The sequence below is a fragment of the Onychostoma macrolepis genome, chromosome 07 (genome assembly GCF_012432095.1).
Source record: "Onychostoma macrolepis isolate SWU-2019 chromosome 07, ASM1243209v1, whole genome shotgun sequence".
Taxonomy (NCBI): Eukaryota; Metazoa; Chordata; class Actinopteri; order Cypriniformes; family Cyprinidae; genus Onychostoma; species Onychostoma macrolepis.
In genome coordinates this window covers 4,586,112-4,604,449 of record NC_081161.1, presented here as the reverse complement: position 1 = coordinate 4,604,449, position 18,338 = coordinate 4,586,112, and the positions used below count along the sequence as shown (strand labels likewise).

General features: G+C 38.3%; 1 protein-coding gene across 1 annotated transcript in view; it reads right to left on the bottom strand.

Moving 5' to 3' along the window:
* The window catches only part of dhx15 (DEAH (Asp-Glu-Ala-His) box helicase 15), a 38,577-nt gene extending 20,804 nt beyond the window's left edge, over window positions 1-17,773 (bottom strand). Inside the window, 6 exon segments of the mRNA XM_058781429.1 lie at window positions 1,261-1,428; window positions 10,804-11,022; window positions 13,038-13,197; window positions 13,363-13,556; window positions 14,704-15,046; window positions 17,590-17,773. Coding sequence (XP_058637412.1) covers window positions 1,261-1,428; window positions 10,804-11,022; window positions 13,038-13,197; window positions 13,363-13,556; window positions 14,704-15,046; window positions 17,590-17,657 — 1,152 coding nt within the window. The 5' untranslated portion in view covers window positions 17,658-17,773.
* Window positions 17,774-18,338: the final 565 nt, after the last annotated feature.

Here is an 18,338-nt window from a genome sequence, read left to right as displayed (position 1 = left end):
AATTGTCAAACAAATATTTTTGTTGTAGAGTAGTCGTTTGATCTCACCTAATGCAAGAGCCTGCAATAATGCGGTTTGACCATTGTGGCGCTGTAGCACAAGACTGTATTTCAGCTCTCCTGGATGCAATTCAAGAGAAGCAAACGCAGCCGAACGAACCTGAAGCTGCTGAGCGGTGGTTGGATGAATATGTAAATAAATGCTGCGCGCTTTCCTCTTAATAACGAAATAAACAACAAAAACTGACAGCGGTGTGAAAACAGCAGTTAAAAACGCATCCGATTACAGCGATGTGGATGTTTGCACGAGCTCTGCGGTCACATCACGTTTATTTATATAGTACTTTATGCAATAGATAGCCTTAAATCAAGCAGCTTTACAGTATTAAACATGAAAAACCAGAGTCAGTGTCGATTTCAGTTAGAGTTACAGCTTAATTTTCTGTTATAAAGCAGCTCTCCAGTGTGGAGCTAGCTAGTGATAAAATAATTTTATTAGTGGGAAAAAAATATTTCATTAAAGTGATAGTTTGGCTTGCAAAGATCAAAGCTTGATCTAGCTCAGGACTGTTTTGATTATCATAATCCTATAAAGTATTTTAAGAGATATTATTTTGTGAATAAAATAGTTTATCCACAAATAAAACATCTTATCACTTAGCTTTACTTTGTTTCTTATCCATATGACTTACAAAAGGAGATGTTAGGCAGAATGATGTGTCATTCAGTTACTTTTTAAATATAGCCAATCACATGGTCTGTCATCTATTTTGTGTGCCACATATACATATATATATGCATAAATTAGTTGTATAATAATTGTAATTACATAATATGACTTTCAAAAGCTGAAGTGATTACCGTTATACATTTGTTAGAACATGCATAACTCAACAAAACTAACTGCAAAAGCTGAATAATCAGTCAATGTCTACTGATTAACCAGTGAAATAATCAACGATTAGTCGATTAATCGTTCTATTATCGTCGATTATAAAAAATAATCGTTTGTTGCAGGCCTACATCCGTCTAGCATGTGTTTATATAGAACAGCAATGAAAAAAACGGCCCCTTATGGGTTTGGACCTTTTGTCTGTGGAATACTCTATCAAAGAATTTAAAGCATCTCTCGAACCAAACCACGTTAGAGGGACTAAAAGCAACACCCTTCAAGGAAATCTAGGTTTGTCGCAGTTTTAACCTCTTAAGATCTTGTTGTGATCGCGATGTATTGAGTCATATGTACGGTGGTGATCTTTACCTTCCTGCCGATGGCTCCGCTGGGTTTGCGGGGTGGAGGTGGCTCGAAGATCCTCTGCTGTTGCTGTGGTGGCAGCGTGGAGTAGAGCGGGATGATTTTGATGTCGCCAACCTCAGGGCCGAGATCATCGATCTCACGTTTGATCCGTTTGCAGGCTTCGTCGATTTCCTAGAAGGAAAAAAGACTGATGTTAGAAACCACAGACCGAGAATCAGGTGCAAAAGGCCTGCTGAGTACAAAATGACATTTTTGGCAAGTAAGTTCAATAGAATTAGCATATTAGGAACTGCAACATAATACAAGAAATAAATGGCTGACATTTGCCATTTACAACTTTTTAAACACAAACTAGGCTCGTTGGAAAAATGTGTCCAAACACATACAATTCTCTGCAGGATCCAGCTGAAATAAACACTAGTGGCAGTAAAACACCAACAACTTATTCCTTTTCACACGAATTGTGATTACAAGGCAGATTATCAGACTTATTTTTGCACAGTTCCTTGCAAATCACTGTGTTATGAGCTCAAAACACTTTTAACATTGTGCATGATTTGTAAACCAATACATTTTTTGGCTCACATTTCACTATGAAAGTGTCATGAAACCTGCAAGAAGCAACGTAATATTTTGCAGAGATGCCATGTTTTCCCAAAGAATCTTGGTTGTTTTATGAAAGTTTAGTCTAGAATGGCAAGTTATTTCCTCCAGATCTCCATTTGGACCCAAAAGCCACCAAAGGATGTTTCAACTGTTTTTGTCCATACAGCAAATGCCATTAGGGTCCAATGTTGTTCAGACCCTATTGACTTAAAAAGGTTTAAACAATATCTTTGTTCCATGGAAGAAAGTCATTCATAAAGGTTGGGATCGACATACTGATGACAGAATTGTCATTTTTGTGTGACCTTTCCCTTCAAAAACAGGAAGCATTGAGAATGTTAATAAACAATAACAATTGTTTTCATATGCTTTCATAAGCTCCAAAGCAATGGGCTGTGTAAATCCGCCCTCTCTTTGTCCAACTTCACCTCGCATCAACTGATTTTGGATCAGCTACCCGTTAATATCCACGTTACCCACTTTTACAAACATCATTAACTGCTGGATCAATTCCCCCACTCTGGAAACACCAGCACCACCGAGGCTTGGGTGGTTTAGTCGCGGTACACTTGACGTGCCAGTTGTGTCAACCGAGTGAGAAAACGAAAGCTGGAGTGCATGGCGTGTGTGGTGCTTGGGTAAGATCCCTATGGCTGTGCCATCAACAGCGGCAGTCACAAGGGCACGTGTACACTCACACGCACGCTTTATTATTCCAGATGGCAATGTAGTAGAGCTAATGTGAGATGAGAAAGCCGCAATGATGCATAACCAGGAGCAAATCACAACAGATCAGTTAAGTGAAGCTGAACGTTACAAACACTGTGGCTTGAGATCTAGAAATACGTTCCAGTCGTCACAGCAAATTAGAGATCCGAGCAGCTCGAATGTGTTTTAAAAAGCACATACTGTAGTGCAGACTTAAGCACGCACTTTACAAAAGAAAAAAAAAAAAGTGTCAAAATAAAAGTTCATCTAGACTAACTATACTAAATGCCTTCTCTCACAAGTCAGAGAAATATTCACTCTGACACAAATGAAGAATGCTTAGTATTTACTGCAAAGCTTTGTCTTTTCTTCATGCATGAGCACACTGCGCTCATGACTACTGGCAGGGTCCTAGTGATTTGGAAGTCAAAGCTTATGCAGTACCGCCATCCTCAGGCCAAAGTGTGCACTGCGACTTGAGCAGGAAAGAGATAAATGGTAAACAGTCAAGCAGTGATCTCTAGAAAAACTTCAGGCTGTTGTAATAAAGCATTTATCGATATCATGTCATGCACTGCGACATCGAAAGGCCCTAAAAGTCTTTTACTTGAGACCCTTTCATTGCGTATCTAAGCAGCCATAGCTGATCATTTACCCATAAAAGCATTAAAGCTTGTAAGCGCGCTGATATCCCAGACACGGTAGTCCGTGCACGCGCCGAATCGCTCCCTGGGGCACAATATGCGCAGAAAATGGCGCCGGTGGCCATGTGCATCTTAATCAAAGCTCTGCCACAACGGAGCAGGACAAGGCAAATCTGAATGGATTGATCAAATTAGCCAAAGTATTAATAGTCCATCAGCCCTTGGGAAGCGGCAGCTGTCAGGAGGACTGCAATCCGTGCTGCCAAGGCACCAGGGAGAGAGGGACACGCGGCTGTGCCAAAGCAGAAGAGCCTGCACCTGGAGCAGGACGCCAAATCGAGATCCCTCGCTTCTCGCAGCAGCGCGATACAATACTGGAGGAAAATATTTTAAATGGTCACTTTAATCTACATGCTGCAGATGCAAATGAGCTGGCACAGATCTAAAGGAGAAAACTAATCTTAATCAGTGGTAATTTAGGCCTGATTTGAACGAGCAAAGTTGAACAAATAACCGCACCGTATCAGCGAGGGTTTTTTTCTTTTTGAAAGATCATGTGGTTTAAAACTAATTGCTGTTTGCGGAAAGCCTATAGAATTAAGTCGCCCATTTCTTCTGCAGAGTTGCGATGCATTGGCAGGAACCAGGAAAAGATAAAGAAGCTAAAACGAAGTGGACAAACAGTGTAAATTGCACGACTATAATGAGGCACCTTCATTGACCGAAAGGAGCAAATCGAGCTATTATGTGACCAGCCTAAAAACCATGTTCCTGGCCTAGATTTTAGCATATTCAATCATTCTTTAAATAGGTGAAATATAATGTCCAACTACACTACTGTGATCATTAGTCTCATTACATGCTTAAGATGTGAAGCACTGCACCCTTTGAACTGCCCAGGTCCGTATGAACTCCATTAACCCAATTAAAAGCACATTAACAAGCGAATACGCATTAAAAAGCGAGACCTGCCACTACAGAGCCAAGAGATGTCCAAATAGTTAGTGTGAGTTTAAGTTAACATACCAATTAAAGGGATAGTTCACCCAAAAATGAATATCCTGTATATGTATGTATATTACATTGTATTTTTGTCTAAATTTGTCCATACTGTTTGATCACCTACATTTTTTAAAGTACTGTATCTTACGTTCAACAGAAGAAAGGATTTTCATTTTTGCGTAAATTATGCCTTTAAAGATACAGTATGTAATATTGACAGCAACCAGTTTAAATGGTTACTGCAGTCCAAATTCAAAATATTGGAGAAAGTTGCTGCTTCCGCCCCTCCTCCTCAGACTCAAAACTCATGCAGGTTGCCAGATTGAGGACTCGCAACAGGAACGAACGAAATTGACAATGGAAGGCAATGAGCCTTACACGGCAAGTTGATGTATTGATTTATCTGTTTTAATATTCCTCTGGTCATAGAGCTTTTTTATATGGATGCCGAGGCTTTTTAGGTCGGGTAAAATCTGCTATTTCTGATCCAGTTTGTTTGCTGGCTTCCATGGCTGCAATACGCTGTGTTTTCTACCAACTGGCAACCCGGGGTGTTGAAATCCAATTGGGTAAACTGGCAGTGGGTGGAGTCACACAGACCAAAACAAAAACAGACATCCCAACACAGAACACGCATTGAATAACTGGCTGTACCATTGTTTTTTTTTAACTTGGCATGTTTTCTAAATATCTGCAAACATATGGTATTTTTACTCTTCAGTATAGTCAAAATAGGTTGACTTTTTGTATAAACACGAATGATTTTAACATTGCTCTGTTGCCTGATACAAAAACTAAGAGCTCAACCAATGGTGTGAGTTTGGGGCAGGACTATGTGTTTGGCAGAACTTTTGAAATTGCTTTTGAAACACTATCAGCAAAGAAACATATCAAAAGTGCAAACACAGTCAGTCTATTCGCGATAAAGACGAGTTCGCTTGTATCCGCTGACATTCTGGACTTGATAATGATTCGTTCACCGCAAAGAGAACAATCCTGCGCATCAATAAACCTCCACTCAATTATCATCCGATGCTGGTGGAGACAGTCCAACTGTAACTTACTTGAGTTCATTCATTCTGCAACGAGCCAGCGATCAATCTCACACCTGCAAATGAAAACGGATGTACACGACCAGACCCACTGCAGAAACTAATGACGGGAGTCTGCCGCTAATAAATAGGGTGTCAAATTATCTGATTAGGTGGATGGTGCGAAGATATGACTTCTCTTTGCAAAGGGAAGTGAGAGGCATAAATAGAGGAAGTACTATGTTCAATCAGACTGTTTGTTCATTTGTCTAGCCTGCTTTGAATGAGGTTTCAAACCGACTGAATTGTTGGATTAATGCAATTTGCATGATTTTTTTGGCCTCCTCATTATCTTTATGTAAAGCATTCAAGAAAATGAAGTTAATTTTTCTTTGATCTTAGCAAAAGGAGAAAAGGAACAGAACAAATATGCAGGGAACGCTGGTGATTCTCCATCTGTGACCATATTTATCATTTGGGTGGGTCCCTGACCCTCCACTGCGCTCAGGTGAGCACTGGTTGCAGGAGACGTAAAATAATAAATGGCTTAATTTCAGGGCTGAATCTGGGTCATTCTCTGCCATCTCTCACAGGCTTTTGCCTTTGCGCCAAGGCCAGCTGTGTTCATGGCCATTATCAATCTCAGCATTGATCTCTTCTGCACTATTTAACTGTTGTGTGTGAGGCGGCTTGAAAAATGTCACAAATGACAAATGTGGCTCATAATGAGCATCTTGAATGTGAAGTCAAAGCCACACACACACAACCAAAATAAAGTACCTGCAGTTTGGCATTCATTGTTTTCTGCAAAGATATATATATATATATATATATATATATATATATATATATATATATATATATATATATATATATATATATATATATATATATATATATCTATATCTATCAGAGGTTGCGTCAGACTTTAACATTGTCCGCCATTTTGACGGACAGGGTCGTAAAAATTGTGTCAATCTATTATTACCCGTCATTTTAATTTTCATATTTTAAAGGAGTCATATGATTCGATTTCTTGTTTTCCTTTTATTTAGTGTGTTATGTAGTTGTTTCTGCATGTACATGACCTGCAGAGTTACAAAGCTCAAAGTCTCCCACAAAAGGATTTATTCAATTTAAAAGAGAAGGCTGATCCAGAACGGGCTAAAACGGCTCATTCAAACACGCCCCCACATGTCTACGTCACGATGTGGAAATATTTGCGTAATGCCGCCCAAATGTTCACGCAAAGAAAGAAGGTGTGGTTTCAGTAACCGCAGTAGTGTTGATGCAGCCATGTCAGGGAGACGCTGTGTGTGCGAAAGCAAAAACACTTTATGTGGCCTTCCGAAAGTAGATGCAGTTAGGAATCATTGGTTAAGATTAGTTTACAACAGAACAGCACAACCCAAATGTTCAAATTTGTGCAACACATTTTATGGACGACAGTTCCGTGAACCTAGGAGAATACAAGGCTGGCTATGCACGAAGGCCATTTCTAAAAAAAAAAAAAAAAAAAGGGGTCCTTTTCAACTTTGCTATGACAACCTGGACCTTCTGAAACAGCGACTGTAAGTATGTTTTGTTATTAGTTTAAAGGTGCAATAGGTGATTGTCTTCAGAAACATTTTTTGTTATGCTGGTTGAAAGCCTCTTCACATCCCGATAGCAATCATTAAAAAGTTAAGTGGTCTAAATGTATTTATATATTCTGTGGAAGGCGTAGGACCAAGAAATGTTCGTCTGAGCGTTTTAATTGGCTTTCCTACCTGCCTGTCAACGTATGTATTTGCATACCTCTGCACACCCAGTTCACACAGACAGGATACGTCATCAGCGAGTTCACGTACGCAGACAGAGCGAGAATGGCAGGCAAACATCAACAACTTCATCTTCCTTCCTGGTATCGTAGTGCTTTTACTAACTGTGCTATAAAGTTCTCTCACCGGTGAATGAATCATGATGTAGCCAAGCGGTTCCCAATTCCAGTCCTCGCGCCCCCTACTCTGCAAATTTTGCATGTCTCATTAGTTAACACACCCGATTCAGATAGCCAGCTCGTTAGAAGAGAGCTACGTGCATGAACTGTGTTCTGATTGACATGCTCCCTACACAGTGTTCTTTCCTCCCTACTCCCTGAGCAGGGAAAATCCGTTGAAGTTTAGTTCACTTCGGAACATTCACTCACGGATTTGAGCTGCACAGCGTCTTCACACATAGACGAAACTTACTAGAGAAGTGTTAAGTGTGACATAATATACCTCTGTAAAATAAATACTATTTAAATTTATGTCTTTGTATGGAACATATACGCTCGCTTCGAACTGGAATCATGGTGGAATATCTGGTGATGTCCACTTCGCAGGGCACTTACGGTCAAATAGAACAAACGTCGCACGTGATAAGAGATACATATGAAGTGTGCAGAGCTGGGGGCGTAAGAACCGCTGATGTAGCCCATTTTAAATTTGTCTGTTATTCGGTCTGTGAGCGTATATGCGTGCAGGGGGCGTGGTTTTAGACGGCAATTGCAGGGAGGGTGGGACGTTCGCTTTCAGTGCTATCAGACTAAAGTTAGCATTTTCCAACATCTCCTACTACACCTTTAAGTATTTGCTATTGACTGTTCAAATGCGGGGTTTTTTGTGTGTGTGAGAGAAACAGGGTCACATCCCAGCAGAGTGTACAGCCCGTCAGAAATAATCTTAACCACGGCTTGTGTACTGCACATACATACGAGCATCATCACTGTGTCTGTCACGTGACTCCGTTCCCCTCTCGGGCTTGAACTGATGGTAAAACTAATTTAAAAACTGAAGCCCGCGATTATGGTAAAGGGAGTTACATTTCCGACACGTACTTGTGGTGTTCGGCCAATCACAATGCACTGGGTCAGTTGGCCAATCAGAGCAGATTGTGCTTGTCGGAAGGAGGTTTTTTTTTTTAAACGACGCATTTGAGAGAGGCGGGGCATAGAGGAACTACAATAATGTACAGTATTTGAAAAATCATGTGTTTTTGAACGTTAAAGCATGTCAACATATTCGGTTACACCAAATGCACAAAATAACGAACTTTAAAATAGCATCATAATGACCCGTTTAATTATAATAACACATTTAATTGTTTTTATTTTTGTTCACATTTTCAAACCTAGAGGACCAGCATATCTCTCTCTAAATCCCTCTATTTTAGTAGATTCTTATTTTTATGAAGCAATATCGTTTCTTAAGCTCCAGTCAAAGCTGTTTTCATTTGAAGAACGCACAGTAGGCTACATACAGTATAGTGCGCCTCCAATCCAGTAAATCGCAATAGGCTAAGCTTTGTGCGTTGTTACTTTTGATATCAAATACAGTCTCAGATTTCAAATTCTGTCCATTTTATTAGGAAGTTCAATGAAATAAATTCTGTTTTGGCGCTCTTTGATGTGGTGTGTTAGATCGCTGTAGACACAGATCAAGCGATTCACTAGTGAGTTTTATTTTTTGTTCTGGAGGTGATGATCCCGCGCTCTGCTCCCTGACTGGAGCGCACTCGCCTCCAACTGGACAGGGGTGGGAATTACAGTTATAAATTACAATCAGTGTAATCGGTGTCAAAGTGACGGACAGCCTTCAGATTTTTCCATCACTGCTAAAAAAAAATTCCGTCAATGACGGAGAATTTCGGTTAACGCGACCTCTCAAACCACTTTTGTAGCTTTAAGGATTCATCTAGATTTAATTTAGAATTTAGTGTTTGATAACTTCATTCAATTTCTGTATATTTCCTACTTGCTGAAGGGCACAGGTAGCTAAATATGACATTTATTGTAATGGGTTTATGTGAAGATTGTTTTAAGTTCCCTATTAAAAGTCATTTTTTAAAAGTCTAATGTGAAAATTTGCAGCTCTCATTTATACTGTAATGTTGAATGGCTATAATCAATGTTGAAATATTAGGGGGGGGGGAGATCTGTTTCATAGAGACATCAGTATATTTGTATCAGTGATACTTGCCTTCAGTCATAAAAAAAAAGATGCCACTAAACAAATACAGATTTTAAAAATTTACTGTATGTTGTTTGTACAGTAGTTTGAAGATTGCATGTGAAATTATTGCAATATAAAAGTATATTTAAAAACTTTAATGTTAGGTGAGATTTTTCACACACAAAGAAAGAGAGCTAGAAAGTCTTAACATAACATACATTAGGGCTGGGCGATATATCTCATGCGATCTACGGAGGCGTAGATCACTGACAAGCTACGCAATATCGCATTCATTATCGCAGATGAATTGCCTTCGATAATGAACGCGATATTGCCTAGCTTGTCAGTGATCTACGGCTTCGTGTATTAAATGCCGCTCCATTTGAAAACAGGTGATGGAGATTTACCGCTAATCAAGGAACCGGCTTTACTGACGAGATGCGATATATAGCCCAGCCCTACCATACATGTAAACAATATTCTTTGTTTTATCTTCCTGTCAAAATAATGGAGTTCATTTGGAATTCTTCGGCTTTTTAGAACAACCATAAGATACTGCTGGTTTCTCCGGTAGTGGGAGGAACTAATGCGCAAACGACAATCTCATTGGCTGGCGCTCACCTATTATCGTCCCTGTTTGGATTACAGCAAATCAGTTTGAGTGAATTAATGTTCATGAACCCACCAGCTCTTTAATCTTTAGTGCATTTTATATTGTTATTAGTAGTAGAATTTGTAGCATTATTATCTAATCAGTATTATTGTTAGTTTTTTCCCACGGTTTTAATTTTTTTAAATTAAAAATTACCAAGAATATCTTAAGCACCACAACCAGTCCTAACTTCAGTTAAAATGACTAATTTGCATTTATACATGGTTACAGAGTTTTAATTAGAATGACTAAAATTCTATCATTAAATAATGCTTGATTATCATATCATATTACAATGCTTGAATAACTGATGAGCGTTCTTTCAGATATTTAAAAAGCTGTGCCTTTTTATAAACATAAGCTTCAAGAAGCTTAAACAAGCGGAGCGACGTTGTGATAGTGTTGCTGTATTAAAATTTTTGGGAACTTGACTTGATTTTAGTTTATTGCCACATTAGCATCACAGGCTATTTCATGGCAAACAAAGATTATACATTAGAAAAACAATACAGTAGTACGCAATACAAAAATTAAAGCAATTCTAAAAAACTTTTGAACAAAATTCTATAGAAGGTTCTTTAAATTTACTTTTGAAAGAAATCGTAAAAGTTTTTCTTGGTTAAATCTTTTGGAAAAATCAACCTAGCTGCCTCTGTACACTGTCCTTGGATAAAGAGAATAAAATGCTTGGGCTTTAGACAGAGTTTATACAGTTCATAAAAGTGAAATTCAAGCACTTTTCAAAAACTTTAGGTACAGTCTGTGCTTTTCAAGGGCGAGTGAGCTGACTATAATAAACTTATAAGGGAAGAAAAAATATCAAGCTTTTTCAATGACGATACTCAAAATTCAAGGCCTTGAAAACATAACGGTTAAAATCAAGCATTCTCTGCATGAAGCCTATTCAGAGAATACATCAGCGGCAGTACCTCCTGTCCGGTGAGGAAGAGCAGCACATCTCCCTCATCTTCCTCACACATGTGGATCTGGATGACCGTGCGAATGGCCGCTTCCAGGTAGTCCCTCTCCGGCTCGGGCGTGTAGAAGATCTCCACGGGATGCGTCCGGCCGGGAATGGTCAGCAAAGGGCAGTTGTCGAAATAAATCTGGAACTTTCCAGCGTCCAGCGTGGCGCTCATTACGATGACCTGGGGAGAAATAAGTAGACTGCATTGGCTTTTGAACGGACACCATTTCACACAGCATTTGGTAAAAGCCGCTGCACTTTGCCCGTGTCGACAGCGAGCACGTCTCGTTCTCTCTGGGGATATTATGACTGTAATGAAAGAAAAAAGCACAGAGCCATTCTGAGGTCCACCCGGCACCTTTCTACATCGTGACGCATTATAATTGCTCTTAAAGCATTTTAAACTTTAAAGCTGCACGGGGACGCGGAGCTGAGGGATCACTTGGAGTCACCTAGACCTTATTTAACAGTCTCTGAACACATGTATAACCTTTGATTTGTTCCTGACAACAAGTAGTCATTACCCATCTGCTTTATGAGAATCGCTCCAGCACATTTCAGCCATAAAACTCGTTGCGCTTCTGCTCTCCTTGGGCTGATGGCTTTCAAATGGGCTGACCCAGCAGCAGCCGCTTTACCTCCACTAAAGCGACTGGCTGTGCATTTCTGAGCGCAACGGCCATGTTTGTCTTCAAACAAACGAACACGCAGCTGTCAGGTGTGAGCGGCTTCATCGGCGACAGTCCACACACTCGCAGAATTATTTGCGTTTGTTCAGAGAACAATTTCTCCTGGCTCAGCATGATTTGGCTTCAAAACTGAACTACTAGTTAGCTTTTCTCTCTTTTCTGTTACATAAACAGTTGCTCATTTCAACAGCAAAGGGACGATTGCTAAGATGAATACAGAAGTGTATTAATCAAATATATTTATATGCACACAATATTCACCTTCCAAAATATTCCTTTTCTGGAAAATATCACCTTATTCATCATATATTCAGATTACTATCAAATCCAAATCATTTGATAGTTAATGTGTGTATTATTTTCATTTACAAATTCACCTCCACAACTAGTGATAAAAAAAACGCTTTTTATGAAATGAAACCTGGACATCCGGGAACAAATCAAGACCTTTTATAGACCAATTAAAAACAATTATAAAAGAAAAGTATCTAAATCTGAAATCAAGACATGTACTTGAGAAGCAAAATTGCACAAGACATCTTGTTTTCTGAGAAATTGATCAAAATTAAGTGTTTAAGATTAGCAACACCAAATAATCAACTTAACTCAAAGGGAAACAAGTTTTCAAACCCTATCGAGGGACATCTGTGCTCATTTTAAGCATAAATTAATTTAATTTTGATCAATTTCTCAGAAGACAAAACTTCACTTATAATTTTGACTCAAATAAATGTATCTTGTTTTAAGGCTGTTTATATATTTATACTGGAAAGCAAGAGAAAATCTGAGGGAGAAATTCTTTTTTTTTTTTTTTTTGCAATGAACGTAACTTTTAATGCCAAATCTTTAAGACTTTCTCCTCCCAAATTAAGACTTTTTAAGACCAGCAGAAACCCTTCTATAAACAATTCCACTGCTTTTAAAAGGAAAATGTTTTCAACTGATCAAATATACCTTACACTTTAGTTCCCAAGCAATTCTAATGCAACACGATTTTTCAATTAGTTCAATTTAACTGAATTTAAGAATTTTGGGTTGACTTACAATGTACTGACCAAAGAGTGTACGGACTAATGTGAGGTTACGACATTGGTTTAAGTGTAAGTTCAAGATTAGTACCTAGTTATTCAGTTATTGCAATTAACATAATTGTACATTGTACATAAATATGAAACATGACTGTAATATAAAGTGCCTAATTTTCTCTCTAAAATTGTGATGAAACTGAACATCCGTTGTTGACTGGATAGGATAGAGGCATAACTGAATGCAATCTTTCAACGTAAACTTGGATTGGGATTTTTTTTTTTTATTAAACATTATGGTAAAAAATTTAATTAAATGCATGGATGAATTGTTTGCAATAAGATCATTAAGACACATTTAGAAAATAAGGTGAATTTCCATTTCATGCAGACCTAAATATTCCTCCCCTCATGTCCTCCAGTTTATAAGAATAAAAAAAACAACCACAAGGTGGTGCAAGCATACGATCAGCATGACATACCTTAAGGTCGGATCTCTGACGGACCACTTCTTTGAGGACGCCCATCAGAATATCTGTGGCTAACGTACGCTCGTGAGCCTCATCGAGAATAATGACACCGTATCGCTCCAGCAGCGGGTCGTTCATAGCCTCGCGGAGTAACATACCGTCTGTCATATATCTGTAAACACAAGACACGTTTATTCACTCATCTTTATCTCAGGTGTCACCAAAAAAAGACCAAATGTCATTTGTCCAAAAGTTCCTACACTACGATTCATCTTAGAAAACCACATACACATTACATGTGTCTAAATCATTGTTTTCTACCAGAACTATAACTTACTTCAGTATGGTCTTTGCAGAGCTACAGTCCTCAAATCTGATGGAGTATCCGACCTCCTGGCCCAGCATGACGTCCATTTCATCTGCCACTCTCTGAGCCACACTCATGGCTGCCACCCTACGTGGCTGCGTACAAGCCACACCGCGCTTAGGGCCGGGAAGGGCCCTCACCATGTCCACACACCACTGAGGGATCTGAAAACGAAGACCAATTCATTAATGCGCTTTTCTGTTTCTCTGGTCTTCACTTAAACAAATGAATAAGTACATTGGTTAACATGGCACCAGTCACAAATTCGTCAGAACGCCTCTTGGGAAGGTTGTGAAAAAGGGCACACCAGCTTTGGTTGCCTGAGCCTGTTAGCAGGCTGCGTAATTTAAAATACGAGAAAGGAGAGCAGGGAAATATTTGATATGCAAAGGATTAATATTCAGATATGTGGTAAGCTAAGGACAAAAAAAAGAAAAAAGGAAGAAAAACCCATTTTTCCACCCATTCAATATGACTATGCAACAATAATAATAATAATAGGAAAAACAATATTGACAACAATTACTGTTATTATTCTTACTTTATTATTAAAATAATAAAAATTAAATCCAGAAAAAAAATTGCACTTTAAAAAAAATATAAAAACAACAGCAAATAGTTTTAATTTTACAGAATAGTAATATACTTCTTTATTGATTTTAATAATTGAATAAAATACTTGATTAATGACTGAAGTATTAACTGAATAAATACTCGAATTAAGTAATTATTATAATGTAACATTTTTTATATTAATTTATTATTGCTGTTGTCATTTATTTTTCAAAAAAAATTTGTTTTATTTGAAAATTAAAAAATATTACTATAATATCATACTATTAAAAATACAATTTGTTCAAAAAAAATGTTCAACTACAGAGATTTGTTTTAGCAGAAAACTGCAGGGAAACTTTTTAGCTCCTTTTATTGAGAACAGATTAATAAATGACCAATTACAAATTTGTGAAGATGGTCGGTGCACGTGACATTTTTTAAAAGCATGTTATAAGTGACGCAAACTCACAGCCACGAAGCTTAAGTACAGCTAAATAATTAAATCACAGACTTAATTTGATAACAGCACAAAGCCATACTGCACTTTCATGCTTTAGCCCAGGTTTAGGCTCTTACTGTTTTCTTTTAATGAACAACAATCTAAAACACAAACCAGCTTTTTCCCAAACCTAATTAATACCTTTAATATCCACTGCTGAAAGATCTCTGAATGCAAGCAGCTTCTGGCTACAGAGGCCAAAGCAAGGTCTTCTGTGAAAAGCTGTAAAGCATAAGGAAACCCTTGTGCAGTCTAACCTGTGTGGTCTTTCCAGAGCCCGTCTCTCCAACGAGCACAAAGCTCTGATGCCGGTTGAGGATGTCATTAAAACGTTCCTTGTACTCCCAGACGGGCAGCTGCAGCCTCTTCTTGAGGATCTCGTAAAAGCGCGGAGTGTGAGGCAGGTTGGTGAAGGGGTTGATCTGCTGATTCATGGCCGTCTGCTTCAGCGTGAGCATCCCGCCGCTGGGCACGCCGGAGCTGATGGACGCGGCGGGCACCTTGCTGTCTCTATCCCGGTCTCGATCGCGGTCTCGGTCTCTGTCACGGTCTCGATCTCGATCCTTCGACCGGTCGTCCCGATCTCTCTCACGGTCCTTACTGATTGGGAGACACAAATAATAACACAATGATTTAGTTTCATGACAAAAAGTTGGTGTTCTAGGGCTGTCAAAATTAATGGACATTAACGGCAATCATTTTATTAACGTGCGATTAATGCAGCGTGCATTTTCTGTTTGAGCCCATAGTTGGAGAAATAAAGCAGCCAACTAGATTTAGCGACTTTTTTTTCTCCAAAAGAGCGCCTAGCGACACATCTAGCGACTTCTTGGACAAACCTTATTTAGTTTCTGAGACCCGTGCAGATTAACATCTTGGAAGGGAGAGCTGGTTATAGTCTTAAAGGGACGCATTTTAGTTACTATTTCATATTCATTCCGTTGTCTGACAACAGAAACAGTCAAATATATCAATGAAAACTTTTTATTGAGAATTTGGCTGCATCAAAATAAAGTATGTGGGCACAGAGAGGCAAACAAATGCAATAATAAATAGGCCTAATAAACGTACAGCATGTTCAGAAGATATGTAATATATGTAAACAGGCTTGTGTAAGTAAATTGCTCTGTGCAAAGAAAGAGAAGTTATAGGAACCTGGTTTTTCTATGTTCTTTTTTTCCATGTGTCTAATAGACATGAACAAGACATCTATGACCTTTGAAACATGTCTACTCTTCATGTTGAGCATGGTTTTTAATTAAACATACATTTTCGTAAAGCATTCATATTTGTCCATGCCCATGTTGATAAGAGTATTAAAAACTTGAAAAGTATTAGCCTAATTTAAGGTACATTTAGAACAGTTAAAAATGTACGATTAATCACGAGTTAACTCATGGCAATCATGCGATTAATCGTGATTAAATATTTTAATCGATTGACAGCTAGTGTTCAAACTGATAACATTTATGAGAATTTGATATTCAAACAAGGGATTGTGTGACTCTGTTAGCCAACTCTTACATAACACGTCTTATTAATTATGAGACTTCAGAGTGTTTCAGAGCTGCTGAGTTTCAGTTTATTTGAGGAAACCCGACTGACTACCTGCCTAGCTACCAGTGGTAAACAATGTGTATGTGTATCTATTTATACCCATTTAATAGAAACTTAGTGATAGGCCAGCAACTGATTTCAGACAAACAGCTCTTTCTAAAAGTACGAGTACCATAACTACAGAAGTTGAAATAATGCAGGCTGACAGCTTTCACAGTTTATGTACTATCAGAGATCAAAGTAGGTCTGTTTTAGTGTTTGAAGTTAGTGTTCAAAATCAATTCTCCTGTGAAGCAAATGAACAGGATTTTTACTTTGCTGCACCCTTAGTTTTACTACTAAAGATGAGCGCGTTTTAATTTTTGGGATAAATGCGTGTAGCTTGGGTTGAATGGTTTTCAGATGTCTGAATCTGAAAAGAATTGCTGTGGGTTTCTGATTTTTTTTTAAAAATGAATCAGTCGAGTCGGTTCTCAAGAGAGTCTGAAAGATTCATTCACAAACCTGATTAAATCAGTTTGGTCGTCAACTCACTGAAACAAGTGCGAAACATCTTTTGGCAAAAAAATACTAATAAATAAATATATCTTTGGATGTTTTAACAAAATTTTACTAAAACCACCCCGTTTTCCATTAAATCAAAAATCATAAAATCTAGCGGCAACCATATTCGTAAAGTGTTTGTCTGTAACATTAACGCTATTCCCTGCATCACAACGTTCAATAAAAACCTTTTAACTCTTATCATCCATCCATCAGTTAAGTTGACGACCGAACCGATTCACTCAGGTTAACGAATCGTTTAGAACACTACCGAGAACCGATTCAACCGACTCGTTTAAAAGATCCGGCATAACAGAACGACTCATTTAGAATTTAAAACTACTACTTAGATCTACATTAACCCCAAACTACGAGCAATTAATACAAATAAAACATCTATTAAAAACAATACAATGTCACTGAAAACCAATGATAAACAAAGCAGGCCGCGCTTTAGCCGTATGCAGCCAAAAATCAGCCTTATTAGCATAAGCTCGCATGAATTACACGCTCACATCCCAAACACTGAACATTTTACTTTTTTTTTTTTTTTTTAAGTTAAGCTAAGCTAGTTTTTTTGAGGACCGTTTCAGAGCCTAGTTGTGCCACATTCCGACACCGGCAAAGTCACGATTACACAACATATTTACACTCAACATGATCAGCTGCACATTTAGCGGCCTATCTATGCTTCACGCGGACTTCATGTCTGCTTCTTTACACATTGCGAACTAGAAGTATAGAGTAACTACTCCAAAAAAAAACAAAAACAAAAAAACAGAGGAATGTAAATAGCGCCAGTTGTACGTCAAAGCGACGCAGCAGCACGTGTTAGCGGCATCAGTCACAAAGACTCACGCGCTTCAGTGCAAACAACGCGCTTTACAACGAGCTACAATAACCTCTTTGGAAAGCAACCGTGTATTTTAGATACAATATTAGCAACGATGTCGCTATCTGTGTAATATTTAAGCCACACCAGCACAAGACTGTGAACATGCTAACATGCTAATATGCTACAACACTCCTCAAGCTCAACATACCCGTCAGATGACCTCTTCTTGCTCGACGAATAATCATCACCTAAATCCAACCGATGCCGTTTTGACATCTCGTAATAGAAATATTAATAAGGCAAAAGAGAAAAGAGTTTGGTCGGTTACTCCAGCGCAGCCGCTGCTCTCTCTCTCTCTCATGCACGGCTAAAAGACAAGATGGCGACCGGAAGTACTTACCTCATCATTATTATCTCAAGTGCACTGAAGATCAACACTGCAGCAGACACCTCCGTTCATGCACAGTATATTTTGGCGTAGGATGCAAGAGATGTATACTAAATAATGCACGTATGTTGACTGTGTTCTGCATTAGTACCGGAGGATATTATATCTAGCGCCAAATAAAGCAGGCCACCCGATAGTTCCGGCATTCACCGCATGGGGCGCTACAGAGTTTGTCTCCTTGGATTTTCTTTGCAAGAACACCGTAACTGTTGGATTTTTTAAACTGTAGTTAAAAGGAACAGCCAGTTGTTTTATTTTCATTAAAAAGTACATTTAAAATATGTTTACCTTCAATGTGATATTGAATAACACACTGGAGTTAAAATTGTAATCAATATACATGTGCTTTAGTATGTTAATAAGCACATAAAAATATTTAAAGCGGGGCAATATATATATATATATATATATATATATATATATATATATATATATTAAAAATAATGATTTCAAATGTAGCCTACTTTAAGTAAAACTTTTCTATTTATTTTCTTTTATATATATAGTTT